This window comes from Pomacea canaliculata, linkage group LG2 (assembly GCF_003073045.1).
Source record: "Pomacea canaliculata isolate SZHN2017 linkage group LG2, ASM307304v1, whole genome shotgun sequence".
NCBI lineage: Eukaryota > Metazoa > Mollusca > Gastropoda > Architaenioglossa > Ampullariidae > Pomacea > Pomacea canaliculata.
Window position 1 is genome coordinate 40,683,154 of NC_037591.1, and position 12,631 is coordinate 40,695,784.

Sequence of the window (12,631 nt, forward strand, 5' to 3'; positions counted from 1 at the left end):
AAGAATAACCAACAGTACTAATGAAGAATAAAATCAAATACATAAAACACAAAGAAGAACCAAAGAACAAGACAGGAGGGTAACATGATAGAGTAAAAAAGAAAGGGTGTGAAGAAGAACTAGCATTATGGGAAAGGGTGTTAGGAGCAAAAACAGCAAAGGTTTCTAGGTGCGGGTACGGGTACGATCATGGGTACGGGTACGGTCAGCCCATCACAGACGAGTCATTGGTCAGGGGAGGGGGGAAGCTTGAGACACTCCCGCGTGTTATGTCATATAACTTGTATATATTATATACTTTATGATGGACTCAGTCACAAGACAACAGGATTTGTATCTGTGGGTAACGCCCAGTCTTGAACTGACATCCTGGTATGTTTAACCAATCAAATGTCTGTGAAGCCGTGACGTCAGAATTCGTCTGTTCCACCAATAGATCGCCTGTGTTCCAGTCAGACGAGGAAGTGATGTCTTTTGTACTTTGTGAATGTTCACAACGCATGACTTCTTGGATGGAGGTGGTAAATTCGTTCTTTTCTCTTCTGTATCTTAATCAAAAAGAAATTTAAAAAAAACCAGGATTGATGTTGCTGTCACAGCTTTAGCCACATCATACTGTGGACTTGCCTGAAAGGAGAAGATTCTTTAAGCAAGTCGAAGAAATCGCATCTCGTGGTAAGTGTGCATCATCATCATCATCATCATCATCGTCGTCGTCATCGTCATCGTCATCGTCATCGTCATCGTCATTGTCATCGTCGTCGTCATCGTCGTCATCGTCGTCATCATCATCATCATCATCATCATCATCATCATCATCATCATCATCATCATCATCATCATCATCATCATCATCATCATCATCATCATCAGCGTCATCAGCGTCATCGGCGTCATCGGCGTCATCGTCACCATCAAGGATAGAGCGTAAATTAACTTAATTATTGTTTAATCCATGTTATCAGCAGCCCCAAAAGTTTATTCAGGTCCATTTAGTCCGAGGAAAAAATTAAAAGCGTGTGATGAATATATAACCTGTCTGACAGCCATACTTATAAACCACTCTATAACCGGACGCAACACGCTTGTCCTTAAGCATCAACTACATATTAAGGTACGGGCTAGATTTGGCATTTAAAGCCAGTATTTACTTGAATAACCCTATTGTCTTATCCAAACAGCGGGATCAGGCATTCACTGTCTTAGTTTGACATTTCAAATTTCTGAGAAAGAAAACTAAATTTTCGCTTAGTAGAGAGAAAATTACACGAATGGTATCTATGCTTCAAAGTATTTAAAATTCAAAAAACACTATATCTATTCTAAATCTTTGACCAAATGAACATGGAGAGGTCAATCAGACTTTGTTTATTACAGCGAACCCAATGATCACGCCACTTGTTTTGGTTTTTATTGCATTTGGAGTTCACCAGCGAGTGCAAGGTAATCGAAACGTAATTGTTTATACAGAGAGACATTATGATACACAATATAACATAATCCTTAGTCCTTATAAGTAAGTGATTGATTTTGTTACCAATTATTATTTAATGCGTTTGCTGCACCATCGACCCACCCACACACTAAACACACTTGGCAGCGCAATCTTTGCTTCAATAAACATTAGTTTCTCAGAAAAGTAAAATATTCTTTAAAGTAACAACACACTTAATACATGTTATTTCTTATCAAACACTTAGTATACTTTCAATTAAATAAATCATGAATTAAACAAACTGAAAGGTCTTTTGATTATTATCTTCTATAGGGCAATACATGAGATTTGGTAAAGAATGCATTCGGCGTCTCAACTTTGTTTGTCTTGTAGCTTGTGGCGGTGTATACAATGCTCCATCCGGCTCCATTACGTCTCCATGGTACCCGAGTCAGTACCCGCCCAACCAGGACTGTGTTTACATTATCAAAGCAGCAACAGGATATCGCATAACCCTGACATTTCTCCATTTTGCGCTCGCTGATGACACGGAGAATTGTGACCACGACTATTTGCAGGTATGAGTAGAATTCAAAGCTGAAGCTTTTCGAGGTTTTAGTCGATAGTTGATTTCACAGTAAGTCCTTAATGGACTCTATAAAGTGTGTCTTTATGGCATTTTCTAGCACTTTACCAGTTAGATGGTCCATTTTCCCCAAACAGATAGAGACAAACGAAAAGAATGGCTAAAGACACTTATTCTCTTAAAGTCTAAGTTAGGTCGTTCTCGAGATACACGCCTACAAATGTTAGCCTTGATATAGCGAGGTCACATAGTGACGTCACGCCTAATTAACATACCATCCGTGTTCTCTACCCGCTTAGAACTCCACAGTGTAAACGCATATCGTATGCAAGTCTATCCACTAACATACACAAAACATAATTGCAGAAATCAGAAAATCAGTCAACAACAAACTCATTAGGCTATTTCACAGACATGCATTAAGACACACAAATAATGTTATTAACCGTTTAGCGATTACAAGTCTTTTATTAAAGTCTCTTTCTAAGGCAATCCTCTTTGATGCCATCGTTATCAAGTTAGGAACTCTGATATAAAAAAGAAGACAAGTACCATAGTGTTTGTTGGGCTACCGTCCGCCAACTCGTTCAGTTTCCTTTCCATGAAAATGATTAAAAAAAAAAGAAAGATTTGTGAAAGGATTTTCGTACCTTAAGGGATTGACCTCCTTCTGTGCATGTTAGTATGTGTATGAGTAAATTTTGGAAAGAGATGTGCAGTAGTTTAAACAAATTTGAACGGCGCTTTATCTAATTATATAAAAAAATTAATTTCCCATTCCCCCGCCCCCACAAAACATCTTTAGTGAGAGGATGGCAGTAAGTGTCTAGTGTATACTTTGACAGAATACATTTTTCTTCTCACCAAGATTAGAGATGGCGGACTTGATACGTCACCGTATATGGGTCACTACTGCAACACAACAATGCATCAACAACGATCATCGTCAAACACCATGTGGATGAAATTCCATTCTGATTCTTCACGACCCGGGGCTGGTTTTCAGGCAAAATATGCCACAGGTCAGAAACACTTGCCTTTCGTAATATTTTATATCTAATGGAAGCGTATAACAGCCAAGTATCGATAAACAGCCATCTGGTGAACATGTTAAAAACATAAAATTTAGCTTAGAAAAATGTTTATTGAAAACACGTTTCTACTCTCAAGAAGGGAGTCAACAATCTGTAGATCATGTAAAACTTGATTTCTGGATGATCGCCACATCTTATTTTGTCTAAAATCTACCACCTTGAATGGCAATAAACGTAATAAAGATTAAGTTTTATTGTTTCTGAAACAAAAACTGTTTAGATCAGGGTTAAAACTAATTAAACCACACAAAGACAGGTACAGACAAAGAGACACACGAACACATTCTTTCATACCCAAATTGGAGAGAAAAATTGTTCTTCAGCAAAACACTTCTTATGAAATCAACTGTAGCCAGCCAAGATTTTCCTTCCCCTGTTCATATTTTTTGTGACATGTGAACAAAAACCGTGGATACGCGCAGTGGGGGGAGGGAGTGAAGGATGCAGACAAGTGCACAAGGACGTGAAGCCTTTACGTCATGTAGGTTGTCTGTTCTTGTTTTTTTCGCAATATGTAAAATGTATGGAGCTGTAGTCAGCTTACATCAAAGAGATTACAGGTTGTTGTTATTTCCTTATGTAGCTCGACTTTATCTTTGTTAATGTCTTTAAATGTATGTAGACGATTATTATCTACAGATGTAATCCCTCAGAAGTTCTTGCTTTTCACTGCATCTGAACCTCCGAACATTTTCCGCCGGGAACTCGACATATTTAGCTGGATTAGCATCTCTACCCCTGGACTGCAAGACCCTGATGCGATTGACTACGACCAACAGGAGAGTCGCATCTACTGGACTGACAGAGCAGAGAAGACGATCAGATCAGCGAGTATTGATGGCAGCGACGTTCGTCTTGATCGCAATTTGAGCTCCGGTAACTCGCGTCGTTCAAAATAAATAATAAATATATATATATAAATCAAGATTGCTCTCTAATTATGTTTTCTTTCGTTTAAGATGATTACAAGCTGAACATTATTCATTTATAAAGAATTTATTCGCTTAATGATAACCGTGGCATTGCTTTTTATTTCTATAACCGCCTTGGCTTACTTCTCTGAACGTTGGCAGCATATCCGTTACGATTCACGACCTTATATGGTGATCCTAGTTTCCCTTGACTCGTCCAGAGAGACAACGTTTTACTTTTAATTTGACATTATTTAAACATGTTTTTTTTCAAATATTAGTTTCTTTTCGAGGTTGTTTGTATAAAGATTTACAAGAAGTTCTTTTTAGAATGATCTTTTGATCAGACTCATCAAATAATTGCCTAAGTAGTCATGATGATGATGATGATGGGAAAAGCATAAACAAGTAACAAAAAGATAAACTTACAATAACTTTTAAATAATTAAAAGTACAAATAATATTTTCCAGCCTCTGTACCAGACGGTCTGTGTGTAGACGCACTGTCCAGGCTCATCTTCTACACAGACGCAGGCAATAAAGTCATCGGCATGATCACCATGTACAGCAACACTCATCGAATAGTCATCAACTCCTCGCTTGACATGCCGAAAGACATTGAACTTGACAAACACAATGGGTAAATAAATATCAAATTTTGGAAATTGTGTTAATAAAGAATGCACATCCTGGAAGTAACAAAATTACCTCACCCAGTCAGCTGTTGAGGACTGCCATCTTTGAGCGATTGTACAATTCTTTAATAACTTGAAGAAGGGGCTTTTTGATAGTGAAATTGCGCGTCACATATCTCTACCCACTTGTTCAATACTGTTTAATGTAGAAGTTTATGATGTTATATATGTTTCTCTCTCAGGATGAAAGTAATGAACATCTATTCAAGCCTTTCCTGTCACTAACCTGCTCTTTTTCTAGTATTCCCTCGAATTCGTCATGACTATTGCTGATTATACAGCATTGCTGGGATGGACTATTAACCTTATGGTCTTGTAGTTTGGGAAGTATTAGCTGTTTCTTTCTTTGAAAGGGGTACATGCCAGTGACTGTACAATTTCTTTGGTTCCCTAAATTATTTCTTAAAAGGCAATAATGGCATTGATTGTTTCTTCAACACTTATCTTGAGAAGCTCAGCCACCAACACCAGATGACCTTTGCCTGTACATTTCGTAGATCAGTCTTGGCCTCTCCCCATAGGACTAGTAGGTCTGCTGGTGGATAGGTGTCGCTTTAGGGATAAGGAGGGTATAGTCTATAATGAACCATAATATGAATACCTGCAGTTTTTTTAAATCTTCGTAAAGCATCTATTTGTGGTTTTTTTCCGATGATCATTGTTATCTTTGAGAAATTATATTTTGTGCTGACCTATAATGGTTAAGGTCTACAGCAGGTGACGTTACTTTGGTGTTACTCCCTTGTCTATATTACAGCGTTGCTCCTCGATCTTTACTTATCTACCCTCATCCTGATGTCACTTTTCAGTATTTTGCAATTGATACATTCTTTGCTGTTGCGATTTCCATTTTTGTTATTGGCCTTCTTTAAGTAACAAAGATCTAAAGAATAATTCTGTTAACCAAGGATGTTTTTTCTGCCTATGTTGTACAATTTGTCTCAGCCAACAACAACAACAACAACAACAACAACAACAACAACAAACAACAACAACAACAACAACAACAACAACAACAACAACAACAACAAATAATAAAACAGACGTACTCTCTTTGCATGTTCACAAAAGAAGTATTCATGAACAGTTTTAAGGTAAAAAAGTACGGTTTTGCACAGGTATAAACACAAACACACACGCGCACAAACACCTATTTTGCAACACTTTATAGTTTAATTGTATAATGCTAGTTATTACTGCAGTCAGTATAAATGAATGTTTAAATATTAACCTTTCATTTGTTTGGGTGAAAACACCAAACTAGGGTAATGTACTGGAGTGACCGTGGCGCCACACCTACCATAGAGCGAGCCAACTATGACGGTACAGGACGTCAGACTCTGGTCTCAGGGGGCGAGTATCTCAACCAACCGAACGCCATCGCTCTCGACACAGTCGGTGAGATTCTCCCTCATCTGTTTCTTCATCCTTTTATTTTTTTTCTTAGTCATTTTTCCCTTTCTTCTTTGTTATCATATCATTATATCTGGAGAATTGTTGCTTGCTTGTGAGTATTTGCATTGTGTATTTCTTCCAATATGTAGAAAGTATTGACTGTCTGTTATCTTTGTGAGTACACGCATGCGTACATAAGCGTGCCCGAGTGTGTGTATATATATATGTTGGTGACGTGCGTGTGCAGTTGGCAGACTGTACTGGGCAGATGGAGGCACGCAGAAGGTAGGCTGGGTGGATTTGAAAGGCACAAGCACTTCGGTGATTCTAACTGTAAAGGGTTCACTCTTCTACGACATGGACATCTATCAGAACCAACTCTTCATTTCAGACTGGCAGTCGGTAGATTTTTACGCATTTTACTTACATGTCACCTTGTAAACTCACTTTAAGTCGAAAACTTTCTATCAGTACTAATAATCTAATTCAATTACTGGAGGCATTTTGTTAACTCTCAAAATTGTATATAGTCAGTTAGTAAAGGATGTAACTCTTTGAGAGTAAAAGTTCTATTTGTTGCTACAAATTATTTCCATCTGTATTTTTCAATCGTTTAAAATAGCAGAATCGAAATACTGTGTATGTGCGCTCGTTAGAGTGTTTTTATAGCAATTCATTTTCATTTTACGTTTCCAGTTACGGATTTTCAAATAAAAATTGGTCAGTAATTCATCGCTATGGAGCAAACGGTACAAAACAAGATGATGTTACTTGGTATAGAGGACGATTCAATGGTGTACATGTCTACGCAGAGGAAACAGAAGACAAAGGTACGAGGGCGGTCTTAACTTTTTAGAATAGACATCAATAATTTTGTATGGAAATACCATATAAAAGTAAATACGCCTTAATGCAATATTGTAAAAAGCTCAGATGTGAGTATCGATGTAAGCTGTTATCCTTATTATTCAAAAGTCAGTCAGTAAACTGCTATTTTAAATAATTTAGATTTTCACATTGTGTACATTGTCACAGGGCCAAACGGATGTGGAAACAACGGTGGCTGTAGCTACATCTGTATACCCACTCCTGGCAACAGAAGTAAATGTCTTACTGATGGCACAGAGTCCAGTAGGTGACCAATATCTACTTTGGCAAACAGATGTAGATAATTTGAAACCATTTACCCATAAAGGCAGAAATGTCCCTCGTTTATGTGTCTAAAGTTTAGAATACTATTGTACGCAGGAGGCCTCGGAGGATACAGTCGTTGTATTGCTATACAACACTGTTTGCGGTGGTTAAATTGTTGCAAACAATATATAAAACAACAGGCATGTAAAAATAAAACAATTTCCGCTTTTCCGTTTCGCAAAAACCTAAAAGCTAAAGAAAAAAACCGGTGTAGCCACAAGTGAAACAAAGAGAAAGCAGAGTGTGTCATCGAGTTTTTGTGTCTAAAAAACTAAATGACTCTCCTTTAATCAGCTGCATTCCGTAGTACATTCATAGAAAATATAGAAAAAATAATTTCATCCCGAGCTAGAAAACAGCCTCCTATAGTATAATATTACTGCTGTGTACAGTCGGACATAAATACTACGCTTGGAGAAAGTTAGCAAGGGAAGCTGCGTGGTTCCTATATACATACATCGGACACTTTTGTCGTCATCAGCGGCTCGTGTGTCTTTAAACCTACTGAGCCACTCTCTCTGTCAAACTTTAGTCCACGCAATCATAAAGAGTTTCACACATTTTTATAGACAGCTTGTACAGATGGTCTTTCCGAGAAATCCTATTGGTAAAAGGCGACACACGCCTCACACCATCACCAGAGACACGATGACTAACACACGTGTGGCAGGACTGGTGTACTTTCAGTATTTACTGTTTGTACCCATTCCTGTCTAGAAATACTTTTACATACTGTTTCTGAAGAAATAAGCTAGAAACAACTACCAACTACCGTTCTTTCACCGAATATTCTGTTTAATAAGACTGTCAGGGTCACACATGCACACACTGTAGGTATAGACGAGGGTGGCAATCCCTGTTGTCCGATTCCCCGAGCTACTCACAAATTTCCAAACGCTGATTGGATGTTTACACAGAACACCAATAAAAGAGAAATGAGGTCGTCGACGGTATAATATTAATGTTATAAAATTAAATGGCAACAATACATTGTTTTCTACAGCCAATGAAATCTTTCGTTGTATTTCTAATGTATTTTTCATCAAGCTACTGCAAGCAGCGATGACACAACTACAGACAGTACACCGACATCACGTGATTTGGTCACATCGAGCTCTACAGGTGAGCACAGCAAATTATCAGGTAACCATTAGCTAAGTCTCTGTCAGTCCTCATTTTGCGAAATGTTTCTTGCAGAGAATTTTCCTAATGATTACCTAAAATGTCTCCAGTGAGAAAGCAATACCCGGACACATTTTACTATACGCAGTATGTTGACAATAAGAAAATATAGTCAGTATACGCTTGTTGCTTTAGACACCATTACCTATACATTGAATACCTGGATACATTTGATGCAGCATTAAGAACAAATGTAACAACTCGAACAACCTCCCTAACCTCATGATCAGCGTTAATGACCATTTCATAACCCTTGAACTAGGGTTAACGAGCAATAGGTTTGTAGGTATTAACTACGTCCCATTGAGAAACAGCTTGAAAAAGGCAACTAGCATTATTTTGGTTTGATTTTTACGAGACTTCTACAAAAACGTATATAAAACATTAACTAGAAGCAAACCACACGCAATCCGCGTAGCTTACAGAGAGAGAGGAATAGAGACTGTCATATCGCCTGTCTTCTCTTTTAATTTAAAGAGCATGAAAACGAAAGAGAGAAAACGAGGAACATCTTAAGACTAATGGCAAAGATATTCCGAAACCATAAAAAATAAGTAAAAAGATCTTGCTTTAGAAGCAACACGGGGATGATCAGAGAGAGCAACAGAGGGAGAAATATTTAAAAACAACCCAAACAATATGCAAGCTTTCACTAATCGTTTATCAGAAGGATTGTAACATTGTGTACACACTATACAATGTCTCTGTTTTTCTTTTTTCAGGAGTAAAATCTGCCACCACCAAGTCTGTGATCATCATTGTTGTCTGCGTTGTGGGTGGTGTTTTAGTAGTTACTGTCGTTGTCGTACTCGTCGTTGTGTTCAAGCTAAGACGTGAGCCACCAAGTGTTCAAAGAACACTTTTCCCTTTAGTTTTTACCACATTTTACTTCTGTATATACTGTATTCATTCGCAAATACACATCCTCACCCAGACCCCAAAGCTGTCTTAGACACCAGCCTTAGATATAAACGCCTCGAGAAAACAAACTTAAAAAGGAAATTTAAAGAAAAGAAAGATATTCAAAACAAAAATTAGGTGTAAAGATAAAAATAATAATATAAATAATTTCTATTACGTTAAAAATTATGAATTACCGTAAAATAAAACTGCTTTTGCGATTGTTCTGTAATTGCTTACAACATATACAGGGTTAGTCAAAAAGATACAGTGAGACGAAAAATGTTCCATTGGTGTTAATAGAATTTTGAATAAATATGAATAACAGCAACAGATGCTGTTGTATATTTATGGGGAATCCACCCAATCAGCTGGAATCGCACCTTTGAACTCTAATTCTAGAACTCGAAATTTGATGTGATGGTGCAGAAAACTGACTTGTGATCTGAGTTGTTTTCTCTTTTATTGTCAGCAAAGACACAAGAATGGTAAAGGGAACCCGTAAGAGAATATAATGAAAACTAAGAAGTACCAATTTCAGTTTTGAGTTCTTTTAATCGATTATGGTGGCTTAAAAACTAGTAACAAAAAAAGATGATGATCAACGTGTCTGTATGACTTGTGTCCTCAGAGCAACGACGGTGGATCCTAATTCTTTTGAATGCTGCAATGTGCAGGTAAAAGCAATTGCACACATGATGTGGCTTATACACGAAGAGGGACCACGCCTGATATCCCACTGGAGCCACCGTCCGCCGTGTATAGTTCGGCCTTTGATGTTGTTGACAATATTTACTGCATGGCTCGACCCGGTAAAAGTGGAGACAACTCTAATGACGCAGGTAGGCACATAGGCAACAACAAGACAACTATTCGTGCTTGTCAAAACAAGTCTAACAGTCCAAAGAGGATTCTTGTCCTGTTTATAATTTTATCTGGTCGACAAGAAGGTGAGGGTGGAAGAACATTGCATATACCTTCATTAGTCAAGCCCTGGATTTCCGACCGGTGTTGGTGGGTCTAAGGAGGAGGGCAAACTAGAAGCTGACAATGTACCTGCCTCCATACCTGCTGATTGTGTGTGTCGAGTCATTGAGCTGCTTACGTAGACATTTTGAACTATCATTTATGTCAAAACTTATCAAGAACACATTATAGCTTCACTTCCCTACAGTCCTACCAACACAGGTATTGGAAGCTGCGATATAAATTGTATAAAATATTTTAGTTTTTTGTGGTGTTAAACTTGTCCTTAAAGACCGTAGCATCAAGTCTTAGATTATTATTAGATGTGTGACTATTGTGCATGTGGCTCTTCTTGGATGATAATTTGTGCAGGTGGGAGGAACTGTGTACAGCCCAAGACATTCACAAAAAACAACCTCGTTCCTCAAATCGTAATGGACCAACAAGCGTTCACTGCCAATGAAGTGTATGTAGATGCGGCATCTGTAGAAGAGCCTTGTTATGCAAATTTTGGTTCTATCCACGTTACAGGTAGGTCCACAAAGTATCCAGTGTAGTCAGATTTAATAAATTTTATAAATTAAAATACATGAATCTAGAGAAATGTTATTTGTCCTCCTGTTCTTTTGATGTCTTGGTTTTCACTTATCCTGTTTAAACTTATCATGTGTTATTGTCTCATCTGTCAGCAAAGTCTAGTCGACAGCATCTCATGGTTTGAGTTTCCTTCTTTACTGCAAATAAATTTGTGTACATGTAGAAGTGCAACTGTTCCCAGTCCTAGTGATATTTTGTGCAGATGAGAGCAGCTGCCAACAACCTTTGACATCCACCAATGGGAAGCTACTTCCTTCCTTAGCAAATAGGGAGCAAGCAACCGCACCTAGTGATTGCTATTCCAATCTGGGCTATGAAGAAGAAAATGTTTATGAAAATTTTCATTCCATCACAAAACAGGTAGGTTTAGGAAGCAAACCATTTAGTGAGATTTAATTAAATAAGAAATACGACCATTTTGAAAGCAAATGTCACCCACCTTCCTTTTTTGTAAAGGAAATATATACCAGAATTTAACTGAATTTTGCCAACGGAAGATTAGATTCTTAAGAAAGATGCATATGGGAAAACAACGATTTTTGCAGTATCAAAATAAAAACATCCTTAATTTAAAAAGAGTTCTGACAGTAAATTCTCTTTTTATTGTAAATCTATAATCAGATCACAATGTTTCCATTTCACGAATTTTACTAAAATTCTGAGTTTTTCACCAAATGGAGAACCGACACTAGATGAATATTTTGTATTGTTTTTGTTATAGAGTGAGTGAGAGACGAACCACTTGCTGTTCAGCTTTCAGATGAAGTTTCCATAGCAGCGGACCTACTTTTTATGTCAGAGGAAATGAATGACTATTTTTGCTAGCGTTTAAATAACTATAATCTTGTAATGATTCGAAGAAAGTTGAATTTATTTTTTTATTTTACAAAAGCTTTACATACTCTTTGAACTAACTTGTGAGCAAGATAAGCATTTAACCCATTTCCCGCCTCACTTCCTTTTCTTGATGTCTTGGCTGGAAGGATTTTGGTTGGTTCTCTCCCACAGGTCTGTAGTGGAGATCTCCTCTGGCCATCTGATGTCATCTGATGTTGAGGATGTGACGCAGACATCTGTTGACGAATGTCTGTATCTTGTTAGTGATGGTGTTTATCACTCGCCATGTCTCAGATCCATACAGAAGGACTGACTTTACATTTCTGATAAAGATGCGGATCTTGGTGTGTAGAGACAAAGCCTTGGAGTTCCAGATAGGTCTTAGGGTGTGGAATGCAAGCCTGGCTTTGTTTATTCGGCTTCTTCCATCTTCATCTGTACCTCCATCTTTGCTGACTATGCTGCCAAGGTAGGTGAAACGGTCAGACTCTGTAATACATTCTCCATGTAGTTGTAGTGGGGCTTCTTGCTTGTTGTTGACCCGCATGACCTCCGTCTTCTTGATGTTGATGGTCAGGCCAGTCATTTCTGCTTCTTCTGTGAGCCGAGTGAGTTTTGTCTGTGTGTGTTGTTCTTTGTTGGACAACAAGCTGATGTCATCCGCAAAGATATATTTTCATTATTTGTTTTAAAATATCAAACAATCTGTTCATTCGTTTTTACGTTTAAGGCACGCGACAATCAGAATTTACCTTTCTTACCAATGTTGTTGTCTACACTGGAACAGACCAATACGAACATTTTATCTGTAAGAACGTTTTTGATGAAAAAAGTTAACT

General features: G+C 37.7%; 1 protein-coding gene across 2 annotated transcripts; it reads left to right on the forward strand.

The window, feature by feature from the left end:
- The first annotated feature begins 471 nt into the window (after positions 1-471).
- Positions 472-12,124, forward strand: LOC112556892 (low-density lipoprotein receptor-related protein 4-like). Of its 2 annotated transcripts, XM_025226320.1 has the most exons (16): positions 472-675; positions 1,378-1,443; positions 1,829-2,013; positions 2,890-3,043; positions 3,755-3,991; positions 4,498-4,666; positions 5,986-6,119; positions 6,364-6,514; positions 6,813-6,946; positions 7,152-7,247; positions 8,358-8,432; positions 9,215-9,325; positions 10,070-10,234; positions 10,731-10,889; positions 11,158-11,315; positions 11,677-12,124. In XM_025226320.1, exons 2-16 carry the CDS (start codon positions 1,386-1,388, stop codon positions 11,683-11,685), a joined length of 1,995 nt encoding a protein of 664 aa, XP_025082105.1. In that variant the 5' UTR covers positions 472-675; positions 1,378-1,385; the 3' UTR covers positions 11,686-12,124. The 2 variants fall into 2 exon arrangements, with proteins under 2 accessions (XP_025082105.1, XP_025082106.1); XM_025226321.1 differs by lacking the exons at positions 472-675; positions 1,378-1,443; positions 1,829-2,013; positions 2,890-3,043 and adding an exon at positions 3,066-3,596.
- The last annotated feature ends 507 nt before the right edge of the window (positions 12,125-12,631 follow it).